Source organism: Tachysurus fulvidraco, chromosome 20 (genome assembly GCF_022655615.1).
Source record: "Tachysurus fulvidraco isolate hzauxx_2018 chromosome 20, HZAU_PFXX_2.0, whole genome shotgun sequence".
Lineage (NCBI taxonomy): Eukaryota > Metazoa > Chordata > Actinopteri > Siluriformes > Bagridae > Tachysurus > Tachysurus fulvidraco.
In genome coordinates this window covers 985944-1000943 of record NC_062537.1, presented here as the reverse complement: position 1 = coordinate 1000943, position 15000 = coordinate 985944, and the positions used below count along the sequence as shown (strand labels likewise).

General features: G+C 41.6%; 1 protein-coding gene across 2 annotated transcripts in view; it reads left to right on the top strand.

Annotated features, from left to right (window-relative positions):
- The window catches only part of nlgn2b (neuroligin 2b), a 58942-nt gene that overhangs the window by 22119 nt on the left and 21823 nt on the right, over positions 1-15000 (top strand). The window contains exon 3 of one of the 2 annotated variants that reach the window (XM_027158561.2): positions 13618-13671. The exons of the other annotated variant lie outside the window; for it this stretch is intronic. Within the exon in view, the coding sequence (XP_027014362.1) occupies positions 13618-13671 (54 nt within the window). The remainder of the gene's footprint in view (positions 1-13617; positions 13672-15000) is intronic. 2 annotated transcript variants of the gene reach the window in all.

The window sequence follows — 15000 nt, the reverse complement described above, 5'->3', positions numbered from 1 at the left end:
TACAGACACGTTACAGACACGTTACATGACACATTACACATACATCACAAGCACATTACACATACGTTACGGACACAATACAGATACATTACAGACATGATGCAACCACATTACAGACACATTATAGACACGCTATGGGAATGTTACGGACATGTTACAGACACGTTATGGATACTTTACGGACACTTAATGGACATGTTACAGACATTACAGATTCGTCGCACACACATTACAGATACGTTACAGACACGTTACAGACACGTTACAGACACGTTACAGACACGTTACAGACACGTTACAGACACGTTACAGATACTTTACAGACACGTTACAGACACGTTACAGACATGATACAGACACGTTACAGACACGTTACAGACACGTTACAGACACGTTACAGATACTTTACAGACACGTTACAGACACGTTACAGACACGTTACAGACACGTTACAGATACTTTACAGACACGTTACAGACACGTTACAGACACGTTACAGATACTTTACAGACACGTTACAGATACTTTACAGACACGTTACAGACACGTTACAGACATGTTACAGACTCGTTACAGACACGTTACAGACACGTTACAGACAGGTTACAGACACGTTACAGACACATTACAGAAATGTTACAGACATGTTACAGACACGTTACAGACACGTTACATAAATGTTACAGACATGTTACAGACACGTTACATAAATGTTACAGACATGTTACAGACACGTTACATAAATGTTACAGACATGTTACAGACACGTTACAGACATGTCATAAACACGTTACAGACATGTTACAGACACGTTACAGACAGGTTACAGACATGTTACAGACACGTTACAGACATGTCATAAACACGTTACAGACACGTTACAGACACGTTACAGACATGTCATAAACACGTTACAGACACGTTACAGACACGTTACAGACATGTCATAAACACGTTACAGACATGTTACAGACACGTTACAGACACGTTACAGACATGTTACAGATACTTTATGGTCACGTTACAGACACGTTACAGACATGTTACAGACACGTTACAGACACGTTACAGACATGTTACAGACATGTTACAGACACGTTACAGACACGTTACACATACATCACAAGCACATTACACATACGTTACGGACACAATACAGATACATTACAGACATGATGCAACCACATTACAGACACATTATAGACACGCTATGTGAATGTTACGGACATGTTACAGACACGTTATGGATACTTTACGGACACTTAATGGACATGTTACAGACATTACAGATTCGTCGCACACACATTACAGATACGTTACAGACACGTTACAGACACGTTAAAGACACGTTACAGACACGTTACAGACAAGTGACCATCTGATCCATTAAATATTAAGTCCATTTCTTTTGAAAGATTTGAGGCTGTAAACTGGCTGCTGGTCATAAGTCCGTTCCTGAGCGAGGAGAATAAAAGGGCATCGTGTAAGGCGATAAAAAAAAAAAAAGAAGAAACTGCCGATGTGAAGCAAATGAACAAACGCTGACTAATGAGCACACACACACACAAACACACACACACATACACACACACAAACACACACACATACACACACTTTTAATGTTATTTACAAGGATGAATTGTGAAAAACAACACATCACATTGACCACTTGAGTCTGAAGAGGTGGGAATCCTTCTCTTCCTCACATATTCTTCATTCTCCTCATCATCACCCCCCCCCCCCTTTTCTGCACTGCAGTCGTCCCTCCGTTTTTAATTTCTCCCCTAAGGAGGAAGTCTCAGGGGACGACACGCTGGCTGCAGTAAATTAGGAGTTTTGCTCAGTAATGGCTCCCCGGGCTGATCCTCTCATTCTTTGGCAAATCAAATGTGTGTGTGTGTGTGTGTGTGTGTGTGTGTGTGTGTGTGTGTGTGTGTGTGTGTGTGTGTGTGTGTGTGTACACGTTGGAGGAGAATCAGTCACCAGATCTCTGGAGACAAGTCTGTCATCAGAGAGACAAGAGCACTTCGCTGCTCACACCAAAAACTCAGGAGATTGCCAAAGACTGATAGCATAGCGCTTAGCCACTCAGGGTCCTGATGTGTGTGTGTGTGTGTGTGTGTGTGTGTGTGTGTGTGTGTTCATCCTTCCTGATTAATCATCACTTAGTTCGTAGACCTACATTCAGTATCATTGAGAAATTTGTAACACATCATCAGTGTTAGCGTTAGCATTCTGTGTTTGTTTACTAACCTCTTGAATTTTCTTCAGCTGCTAGTTTAATGATCTTTTTCCCCTCAGAGGTGACGCCAGTGTTTACACTTCAGTTCACTGGACGCTAATCTCATCACACTGACTAGCCAGCTAGCCAATATTTTAGCTGTTTTATACTGAATCTGAGGGGAAATAATGATCTAGCTAGCTCAGGGGTCGGCAACCTTAAACACCCAGAGAGCCATTAGGACCCGTTTCCCACAAACACAGGGAGCCACAAAACCCTTTTGACCTCTAAAATGAAGAGAATTCTGCAAATATCATTTTTACCATTATGGAAAGTATAGAAAAAAACTGTAGTGTGTTCAATGATGTAAAGAGTCTGTCTGTGTTTTCCCTTGTTTCTGTCTGCTGTCATTCCCTGATGTTAATTGTTGACCCCGCCCACCTATCTGTTACCACGGACTGTCTCCGTCTTGTGATTGGTCCTCGTTCACTATATATACTCTGTTTTGTTCACTTCCCGGTTGTGAGTCGTTGTTTAGTGTTTAGTATGTTGTCTGTTTATGTCTCTGTTCCTGTTCCCTGTCCTGCTCAGTGTTTGCCTGCTTGTTCATTGTTTGTTTTTCTGTTTTTGCGTATTAAATAGTAACTGCACATGGATCGGCATTCGCCTGTGACTAATCGTGACAAACGAACTGCTACCGAGTAACGAAATTTTATTTCTGCAGGCAAACAAAAATATTTTGAACAGTTTGAACTAACCTTAAGATGTCTAAATGAGTCATCTTCGTATTCATGACCAGGGCTCTCAAGTTTTGAAGACAGGCAAGCGTGACATCTCCAAACCCCCCCGACCCCCCGCCTGCTCCCCGGGAACCCCAATTTTTTTCATTGGTTGTTGCGTTAAATCTTACCCAGACAGTGCTACTTTCTGATTGGCTGTTGTGTAGCCTCTTGTTTTGATTGGCTGATAAGTGTCAGGCTTGACTAAGAACTGAGAGGCGCTTGATTCCTGCCCGTCGGATTCCGCAGGTCGGCAGTTATGACGCATATTTTGTGCGACAAAAAAATTAAACACGGTTTATTTTAATGAGCATCATAATCTTAGAATTTAGAATTACATCTTTTTAAAAACTAAAAACTAACTAAAATAAAATTAAATTAAATTAAATATTTATTTTCCAAATCTACAGGGAGCCGCAGCAAAGGGGTGAAAGAGCCACTTGCGGCTCCGGAGCCGCGGGTTGCCGAGACCCCTGAGCTAGCTAATGTTGATCAGTTCATTCTCTCTAAAATCACACGACATTTAAAGTTATCGCTCATCTTTCATCCGTTCCTCTTCCTCGTCTCTTTTCTTTGTCTTCCTTTTTTTTCTCTACGTTTTTTTTTTGTTTTTAACTTCATCTTCTTCCTTTACTTCTTTTTTTATCCTCTTCCTCTCTGCCATTTCTTAATATCCAGCCACTTTTATAGACATTAAATCTTCTGCTTCCTTTCGCTTTTCCTTTTCTCTTCTCCTCCACACTGCGGTCAAACCTCTGCTTTTCATATTCTGCTAAAGAACGAGACTTGGCGCCGCAGGACACGGAGGAGTTCGGGCTGGACGGAGATACCGTGTGTTTTTCTCAGCCACGTTTCTGAAACAAAACATTTATTCGGGTCCGTATGTTTTTCCACTCCGTCCTTGGCTGTGTTCCAAATTGATCTTCTTTTCCTTCAGACAGAAAAATGTCGAAGCCTCTCCTTCAAAATCGGACTCGCAGGGGTGTGATATAAATGTAGATTTGCTTGATAATTGTGTGTGTGTGTGTGTGTGTGTGTGTGTGTGTGTGTGTGTGTGTGTTTAGAGGCTGATTATAAATAAGAACCAGAGCAGTCCGTTGACTCAGCAGAAGAAACGTCACACCGTTTTCCTTTTGAGAGAACAAATTCTATTTCCGCAGCTCGTAATGAGATCAGCTTTCTTTTATTTCATTCGCAGAGAGTAAAGGTGTGTATCAGGTACAAACACACACACACACACACACACACTCATCCCAGCCAGTGTTCAGGTATCACGGACGCCTGCACGCCCTTTGATCTCTGAACACGGAGCCTGCGCGTCTGGTTAGGATTCTTACTTACACGAACGTGAGGAAGGACGGATTCCTATATTTTAAGGGACCATGTTAATATTACTATTGACAAGAGCAGGAGAACATGTGATGTAGCATCATTCTGGATCAGGTGTCTGAGGTTTATCAGTAGCATGAGTAAGCTTGTCACATGCTAACTACTTATTAGCAGATTAGCTAGCTAAGGACTTTGCTACACAAAACAGATTCCAGTCAGAGCGCTGACATTAAAGGGGAAAACCCGATGCTCATGGAGAGGCCGGCTTGGTCGTGCGATCGGAGACGAGTCTGAGAGCGCCGGTGTGTGAGTGCCGCTATTAAATCTCTCACTTTGTGATCGATACTAAATGACTTACGGTGCTGAGTGATGCCGGAATGTTCCTTCAGCACCACATGGATTTCTGCACTCTGATGTGACTTTGTAATAAACCCCAGCATCCCGTTCGGCTCGGACGCTTCAGATCAACATTTTCTGTTAGTGTTTAATGTTGGTACTGTGCTGCATTCTGCTGGGGAATGTCGGCGTTTTCTGGTGTTTGGTATCGAGTCCTTTTTTTGCTGTTTTGATGGTGAATGTTGGAGGTTTGGTGGCGAATGATGGAGGTTTGTGATGTTTAGTGAGAATATTGGTGGTTTTTGGTCTTTAGTGAGAATGTTGGAGGTTTGTTGTGTTTTGGTGGTGAATGATGGAGGTTTGTGATGTTTGGATGGTGAATGATGGAGGTTTGTGATGTTTGGATGGTGAATGATGGAGGTTTGTGATGTTTAGGTGGTGAATGATGGAGGTTTGTGGTGTTTTGATGGTTAATATTGGAGGTTTGTGGTGTTTTGGTGGCGAATGATGGAGGTTTGTGATGTCTGATGGTGAATGATGGAGGTTTGTGGTGTTTTGATGGCGAATGATGGAGGTTTGTGGTGTTTTGATGGCGAATGATGGAGGTTTGTGATGTTTTGATGGCGAATGATGGAGGTTTGTGGTGTTTTGGTGGCGAATGATGGAGGTTTGTGGTGTTTTGATGGCGAATGATGGAGGTTTGTGGTGTTTTGATGGCGATTGATGGAGGTTTGTGATGTTTTGATGGCGAATGATGGAGGTTTGTGGTGTTTTGGTGGCGAATGATGGAGGTTTGTGGTGTTTTGATGGCGAATGATGGAGGTTTGTGGTGTTTTGATGGCGAATGATGGAGGTTTGTGGTGTTTTGATGGCGATTGATGGAGGTTTGTGGTGTTTTGATGGCGAATGATGGAGGTTTGTGATGTTTTGATGGCGAATGATGGAGGTTTGTGGTGTTTTGGTGGCGAATGATGGAGGTTTGCGGTGTTTTGATGGCGAATGATGGAGGTTTGTGGTGTTTTGATGGCGAATGATTGGGGTTTGTGATGTTTTGATGGTTAATATTGGAGGTTTGTGGTGTTTTGGTGGCGAATGATGGAGGTTTGTGATGTTTGATGGTGAATGATGGAGGTGTGTGATGTTTTGATGGTGAATGATGGAGGTTTGTGGTGTTTTGATGGTGAATGATGGAGGTTTGTGGTGTTTTGATGGTTAATATTGGAGGTTTGTGGTGTTTTGGTGGCGAATGATGGAGGTTTGTGATGTTTGATGGTTAATATTGGAGGTTTGTGGTGTTTTCATGGTGAATGATGGAGGTTTGTGATGTTTGATGGTGAATGATGGAGGTTTGTGATGTTTTTATGGTGAATGATGGAGGTTTGTGATGTTTTGGTGGCGAATGATGGAGGTTTGTGATGTTTTTATGGTGAATGATGGAGGTTTGTGATGTTTAGGTGGTGAATGATGGAGGTTTGTGATGTTTTGATGGTGAATGATGGAGGTTTGTGATGTTTTGATGGTGAATGATGGAGGTTTGTGATGTTTAGGTGGTGAATGATGGAGGTTTTTGGTATTTTGATGGTGAATGATGGAGGTTTGTGATGTTTAGGTGGTGAATGATGGAGGTTTTTGGTGTTTTGATGGTGAATGATGGAGGTTTGTGGTGTTTTGATGGTGAATGATGGAGGTTTGTGGTGTTTTGATGGCGAATGATGGAGGTTTGTGGTGTTTTGATGGCGAATGATGGAGGTTTGTGGTGTTTTGATGGCGAATGATGGAGGTTTGTGGTGTTTTGATGGCGAATGATGGAGGTTTGTGATGTTTTGATGGCGAATGATGGAGGTTTGTGGTGTTTTGGTGGCGAATGATGGAGGTTTGCGGTGTTTTGATGGCGAATGATGGAGGTTTGTGGTGTTTTGATGGCGAATGATTGGGGTTTGTGATGTTTTGATGGTTAATATTGGAGGTTTGTGGTGTTTTGGTGGCGAATGATGGAGGTTTGTGATGTTTGATGGTGAATGATGGAGGTTTGTGATGTTTTGATGGTGAATGATGGAGGTTTGTGGTGTTTTGATGGTGAATGATGGAGGTTTGTGGTGTTTTGATGGTTAATATTGGAGGTTTGTGGTGTTTTGGTGGCGAATGATGGAGGTTTGTGATGTTTGATGGTTAATATTGGAGGTTTGTGGTGTTTTCATGGTGAATGATGGAGGTTTGTGATGTTTGATGGTTAATATTGGAGGTTTGTGGTGTTTGATGGTTAATATTGGAGGTTTGTGGTGTTTTGATGGTGAATGATGGAGGTTTGTGATGTTTTTATGGTGAATGATGGAGGTTTGTGATGTTTTGGTGGCGAATGATGGAGGTTTGTGATGTTTTTATGGTGAATGATGGAGGTTTGTGATGTTTAGGTGGTGAATGATGGAGGTTTGTGATGTTTTGATGGTGAATGATGGAGGTTTGTGATGTTTTGATGGTGAATGATGGAGGTTTGTGATGTTTAGGTGGTGAATGATGGAGGTTTTTGGTATTTTGATGGTGAATGATGGAGGTTTGTGATGTTTAGGTGGTGAATGATGGAGGTTTTTGGTGTTTTGATGGTGAATGATGGAGGTTTGTGGTGTTTTGATGGTGAATGATGGAGGTTTGTGATGTTTTGATGGTGAATGATGGAGGTTTGTGATGTTTAGGTGGTGAATGATGGAGGTTTGTGATGTTTTGATGGTGAATGATGGAGGTTCATGGTGTTGTTACAGTATGTTACGGTTGAGTTTTAATGAGATTGAAGTATAATCTTGTAATTTAGTGATTTGGAGGTGAATGAGGTGTTGAAGGTGATCGTCACTGTGAACCTCGATGTTGATGGTGAATGTTGGTGTTTGTCTTGAACAGTAAATGTCGGTGTTTTCTGTTAGTGGGATAATAAAGGTGATATTTTGTATTTTGGGGGCAGTTTTGTTGTTGAAAGGCTGATGAATTGATCTGATTTGTTGGTGTTTGATTATGTTGTGTGTTTAATGCTTTGGTTGTGTTTAACATCGAATTTGGGTGTTTTATGGAACTCATTGCATCAGATAATAGATATGATACCCTAGATGCTGCTGACACTGCGTTTGAAGGAGACTAAACTGTGTGTGTGTGTGTGTGTGTGTGTGTGTGTGTGTGTGTGTGTGTGTGTGTGTGTGTGTGTGTGTCTTTGGAAAGAGGGCAGGAATCAAATGTGTCTGTATTTGTGTTTGTTCAGCGTAAGTGTTTTCTAAGCCTAAATTCCTGGTGGCGTATCAGCTATCAGTAATATCGACATGTTTGGATATCAGTATCCAGTCTGAGATCAAACACAAAGAACACACACACACACACACACACACACACACACACACACACACACACACACACATTTCTATATAAACACTTTTTTACCATCCAAATGCATTCACACACCTGAATCTGGCAGCTCATCAGCTGCATGTCTGTTCCTGCAGGCTCGCTGCTCCTCCATTCAAATTCCCTTTAAACAAAAGCACGACTGACCCTCGGTTACAATGAGGACTTGGAAGTCTGCCAACACACACACACACACACACACACCCTCACACACACACTTTCCATCCTTGATCCTGTTTTCAACCTTAGCCGAGGTCTGCAATCGTTAATTCCTATGATTGCTAAAATTGTTTACTTTATTAAAAACATATTTCACATACAAAGAGAGAGAGAGAGAGATGGAGAAACTAGAGAGGGATAGAGAGATGAAAAGAGGCATTATAAAATGTAGAGGCATCCTATAAAAGAAATAGGAGAGAATGATAGGAAGGGATGGAGAGGGGGAGGATATGGAATACAAATGGAAAAGGAGTGGGATGGAGAAACCGAGATAGAAAGCGAAAAGAGAGATAAAATAAGAGACAGGGGAAGACAGATAGAGAAATAACCATAATGAGCAAGAGAGAGAGCGAGAGAGAGAGAGAGCGAGAGAGAGAGAGGGAGAGGGAAAGAATCAACCCTAATGGGAAAAAAAAACATATTTAATTAATAATTTATTTCAACAAATTTCAATATTGTCACTGAAAAAAGATTCACTGAGCGAGAGATTAAAATGAAGAGCATTTCCACTGAAACAGAACAGAAATAAAAAGGTAAATAGAGTCAGATTTCTGTGAAACTAATTAAATAAAAATACAAACATTTGCTAACTTCATTTATTGTAGTAACATGGACCTTATGTCGGCGTGTAAAGGCTACGTCATGTACGTAAGGGGAAATTCATTTCTATACATCAGTCCATAAAGACTAATAAAACACTGCGGGAATGCCATCTCGATTGCCCCTGGGGTAGAATAAAACGTAAAGAACTGCCCCGTTCTCCAGATCATTTAGCGTCTCAATTTTATCGGAGCCAATTGACACGTTTTTGGGAAGAAACTGTAAAACCTGGAGGGAACGCACACAGACACGTGATCGGACAGTCAGACGAGCTCAGGATGGAACCTGAGGAAACCTCGAGCTGTGAGGCAGCAACGATACCCCACTGCGCCTCCCTCTAGTGTTTATTAGATCATTTTCCCACACGGTACAGCAGAAAGCATCACCACCCCACAGCTTCACGGTTCCCACTTATACTCACCATGTGTCTGTGTGGCTTTCCTCCAGGTTCCCCAGCTTACTCTCACGTCCCAAAACAAGCTCGAGGATGGATGAGTTTAAAATTCCACTAAGTGTGAATGAGTGTCCTTTCCAGGGTATGTTCCCACCTCACTCCCGGTATTCCCAGGATAAACTCTCACCATGACCTCGACCAGTATAAAGAACTTACTGCAGATGAACGAATGTGTGTTACCGGAGGGTGTTTTGAGATATGACCTTTGGTGACCCCATGGACCATGACCTTAAACGTTTCACCAAATTCCTGGGAATATCGACGAGCGTCTGTTTGGGACGCATTCACGTAAAATGTTGCAGCTCATCGACCAGAAAGAAAAAAAAACTATCGCTGTTAGAGAATATCATTTATGCTAAAATGTTTTGCATTAAATGCAAACACACCCTGTCGTAAAGGAAAATCTTTTTTCCCCACAGAGTACTAAATACATGGCCATACACACTCTGTTACGCTGATGGAGAACTCCATTTAAAGCAATTAAAGTGCACTCTAACACACTGCTAAAGTGCTGATGTGGTCAGCGCTTAATCTATACCTATCCATCTATATCTCTCTGTCTCTCTCTCTCTCTTACACACTCACACACACACTCACACACACACACACACACACACACACATGTGCGTATATTGTGATAGCGTCTAGCCGTCTCCCTCTGAGATATTTCCCAGAAGAAGTGTTTTGAGCTGGTGAATCGGCCCTGCATTGATCACTTGCTGCTCTCTAAGTGCTGCTGGGAAAGTTTGCATTTGTGTGTGTGTGTGTGTGTGTGTGTGTGTGTGTGTGTGTGTGTGTGTGTGTGTGTGTGTGTGTGTGTTTGGTGTTTGGTGTTTGGTGTTTTGCTGTTAGATACCTTGCATGTGTTTGTACGGTGGTCTGCTGCTAGACACAAGAGTGTTTGTGAGCATGCTGTGGCCACTATGGCTCCAATTAAACAAAGCAGTGAAAGAGTGTGTGTGTGTGTGTGTGTGTGTGTGTGTGTGTGTGTGTGTGTGTGTGTGTGTGTGTGTGTGTGTGTGTGTGTGTGTGTGCGCAAGCGTGTGTGTCAGAAGGGTGATGAGTAAGCAAACACATTTGCTGTACCTTATGCTTGAAACTAAAGATAGCAGGCACACAGGTTTAAAAAGGTATTGAACAAACATATTTGTGTCCCTCATGATGAATAACATCTAAATGTACCTTCAGAGGTACAGGAGAAGGTCCAGGTTTGTGCTCTAAATAAAGTTACATGTTGTATCTGTAGCTGTTGGACCCTCAAGATTATCTACAGCATCTGAACAAAGCAGTGACTGAACTAATGACTGAAAGAGCAGAAAACAGTGTCCTCAAATCTGTGACGCTCTCTAACTAGAGGGATCTACTTGAGGGATCATTACAGGGACCCACTAGAGGGATCATCAGAGGTCTCCAATAAAGTGATTGTTACAGGCATCCACTGGAGAGATAATTAGAGGGATCCACTAATGGGATTGTTAGAGAGATCCACTGGAGGGATCATTAGAGGGATCCACATACAGTATGGGATAGTTAGAGGGATCATTGGAGGGATCCACTATTGGGATTATTAAAGGGATTCACTATTGGGATTGTTAAAGGGATCCACTAGTGGGATTGTTAGAGGGATTGTCGGAGGGATCCACTAGCGGGATTGTTAGAGGGATCATTGGAGGGATCCACTAGTGGGATTGTTAGAGAGATCCACTGGAGGGACCATTAGAGGGATCCACTAATGGGATAGTTAGATCGATCATTGGAGGGATCCACTAATGGGATTGGTAGAGGGATCCACTAGTGGGATTGTTAAAGCGATCCATTAGTGGGATTGTTAAAGGGATCCACTAGTGGGATTGTTAAAGGGATCCCCTAGTGGGATTGTTAGGTTCCACCATCTCTCAGGGTAAGAGGCAAGTATACTACAAGACTCTTCTCTGTACTGGCACCAAGGTGGTGGAATGAACTTCCCATAGAGGTCTGGACAGCTGAGTCACTGGCTATTTTCAAGCGGCGGTTGAAGACCTACTTATTCAGGAAGCACTTCAACTAGCACGTCTTTCCTTATCTTTTGCATTTAAAAAAAAAAAAAAAAACCTTTTCACACTTTTTCATTGTAACTTTGAACAAATGTTTTAAACTCATGGTATCTTAAGTATGTAACCTAGTGAGCAGCATTAATGTATTCAGTGTTAGAGATTTAAGCACTTATGTACGTCGCTCTGGATAACGCCGTCTGCCAAATGCTGTAAATGTTAGAGGGATCATTGGAGGGATCCACTAGTGGGATTGTTAGAGGGATCATTGGAGGGATCCAGTAGTGGGATTGTTAGAGGGATCATTGTAGAGATACACCAGTGGAATTGTTAAAGGGATCCACTAGTGGGATTGTTAGAGGCATCCTCTAGAAGGGTCATTAAATGGGTTGTTAGAGAGTCCTGAAATGCCCTGAAATGATCTTTTGAGGTACACTAATGTCTGAGTGTCAGTAGTCCCTGAGATTACTACAGCATCTAAACAAGGTACTAACTCAAGTACTCATGTAGTAGCTGCTCCAATTCAGCACTTTATTGCACCAGGACAGGTACTCATTTGGTAAACACGAGTGTGAGTAGTACCTTTATCTTCTAGGTCATATAACTAGAGGTACGGATTCACCTTCGGGGATCTGATCTTTCTTAAATATTTGTTCCCTAAATTGTGAAAATCTAGGTAGTAATTGAGAAGGACTACATGGTGCAGACAGTGAAACCATGGCAACTGGCTGTAAACCAGCAGTAGGACATATATCCACTAGCAAGCAGCATACTGTGTGTGTGTTTGTGTGTGTGTGTGTGTGTGTGTGTGTGTGTGTGTGTGTGTGTGTGTGTGTGTGTGTGTGTGTGTGTGTGTGTGTGTGTGTGTGTGATTGTGTGTGTTTTACATGGTCAGCCCAGACAGTGATGGAGCATGTGTGGTCAGTAGAGGTCTGTGTGTGTGTGTGTGTGTGTGTGTGTGTGTGTGTGTGTGTGTGTGTGTGTGTGTGTGTGTGTGTGTGTGTGTTCCCTGCTGACAGGTAAACAGGATAAATAATGAAGCGGATCCCTATCTAACTGCCTCGCAGCAACACACACACAGACACACACAGGTTACACCGATAGCTCCCGCTAATAGCTGGAGCACTTAGTGCTGAGTTAGACACAACCGATACACACTCGGACACTGATACACACAATATAAGTGTTTTTTTTATTTATTTACCGTGACGACGTTCCCCTACTCAGCCAGGTCCGTCTTCCTGTCAGGATGTAACGGAATACAAATGCACCATTCGGAATGAAGAGATCATTTGTTTCGAATCATGGGGGTCTGTGAGCTCATGTGTACGTGAGAGGGTGGATAGTGTACAAAAAAAACCCCATACGGTCAGCTGTGTGTCGAAGAAGGATGATTCTCTCTCCAGCTTCTTCATCTCCTACATTCCTATCTGGGATCTTTCCAATGTTTCTGCGTATTACATAAAAAGGTTTAAGCCACGCCCACTTTAGTTTCAAATCCGAATACACTCACAGATACGGTAGCAACAGGAACACAGGAGTGTCACTCGACGTAATCACTAACTGGTCAAACACTTCCTCACTCTCACTCCGTATCCACCCTACATAGGGTGTAAACTTTTGTGCACAACCCAAAGTATGACTTAATGTGTTATTTTTCTCTCACATTTGAAGTTAACTAAGTAACAAAAGCTTTCATGTCATTTTCTCTTTCACAGACATAAAAAGTTTTGACCCTCCTGTTTTCATTTGGGCTTCATTTGTCAAGTCTTCACATGTTTTAGTATAAAAGAAAAAGTCTAATCTACACTCATGGGTTCAGATCTGTGATAGGAAGCGGGATCCAGGTACACGGTGCTGGATTTGGGTTCGGGTAATGTGTCGTGTGTTCTGTCCACACTGTGTGTGTGTGTGTGTGTGTGTGTGTGTGTGTGTGTGTGTGTGTGTGTGTGTGTGTGTGTGTGTGTGAGAGAGAGAGAGAGAGAGAGAGAGAGACAGACACAGGACTGAGTGACATGAGGGATGCTGTACCGTTCTGTCTGATTTTTTTTTTTATTGTTGTTTATGAGTCTTTTTGTCATTAAAAACAACAGATTTTTGTCGTTTCTTGTTTTTCTTGTGTTTTTTTCTTGGTTTTTTGTTTTTAAAAAAAAAAATGAGACTCAATGAGACTCTTTTTGAATTTTCTCTTTTCTCTTCTTCCCCCCTGTGTGTGTGTGATTTTTTTATTTTTTATTTTTATTTTTTATTTTTTTTTTGTCTCAGGTCCGCTCACTAAAAAACCTGACGAGTCGGCGACGAACAGGCCGAGGGACGAAGGTATTTTTCCTGCATGTCTTTTTTTGGTCAATTTTTTCACCTACAAGCACACACACATATACACACACCTACACACACACACACCTACACACACACACACACACATACCTACACACACACACCTACACATACATACAAGCACTATTTTTGGGGGGTGTAAATGTATCTGTTCTTTTGATTATCACAGCCTGAGCTGAGATTTTACAGTTTCTCTGAGACACACAAACACACACACACACACACACACACACACACACACACACACACACATTGCTGTGCTCTGTAATTGCCGAGGTTTAAATAGAGACACATCTGGCTAATCCAATTGTCTCAGAACGATGGAAAGACAGAGATGAAGAGATGGAGAACGAGTGCAGCTCGAGTGCAGTGTGAAAATGAAGCAAAAATGAAGGCAGAGAAAATTCTATTAGAAAATGCAGTGAAGGAAGTTGATGATGAAATAAAATGCACAAGCTTTGAAGAGAGAGACATTATTTTTATATTTAACATTATTTTTAAAGCATTTTATTAAAACTGTACGCTAGATTTTATGTTAGAAATGAGGTGTTAAAATATATATGACTGATAAAAAAACTGTCAGGCATGTTAAATTTAAATATAAATAAATAAATAAATAAATAAATAAATAAATAAATAAATGATAATTAAATAAATAAGTGATGGAACTTTACCACTTTTAAATCAGTAACCGTGTCAGAGTCGGTATTAGTGTCGGAGTCAGTATTATAGTCAGAGTCTGTATAAGAATCAGAGTCACTATTATTCCCAAAGTCAGTGTCAGAGTCAGAATCAGGGTCGTAGTCAGTGTCAGAGTCAGTATCAGACTCAGATTCAGTATTAATGTCTGTATCAGGGTCAGAGTCAGGATCAGAATCAGTAACAGTGTCAGAGTCAGTATTAGTGTCTGAGTCATTATTAGAGTCAGAGTCTGTATCAGAGTCATTATTAGTCCCAAAGTCAGTATTCGTGTCAGAGTCAGAATCAGGGTCGGAGTCAGTGTCAGAGTCAGTATCAGTGTCCGAGTCAGAATCATTATAAGTATCAGAGTCAGTATCAGTGTCTTTATCAGTGTCAGAGTCAGTATCAGTGTCCGAGTCAGAATCATTATAAGTATCAGAGTCAGTGTCAGTATCAGTGTCTTTATCGGTGTCAGAGTCAGTATCAGTGTCCGAGTCAGAATCATTATAAGTATCAGACTCAGAGTCAGTATTAATGTTTGTATCAATGTCAGAGTCAGTATCAGGGTCATTATCAGTGTCTGTATCAGTATCAGTGTCAAAGTCAGTATTAATGTCTTTATCAGTGTCA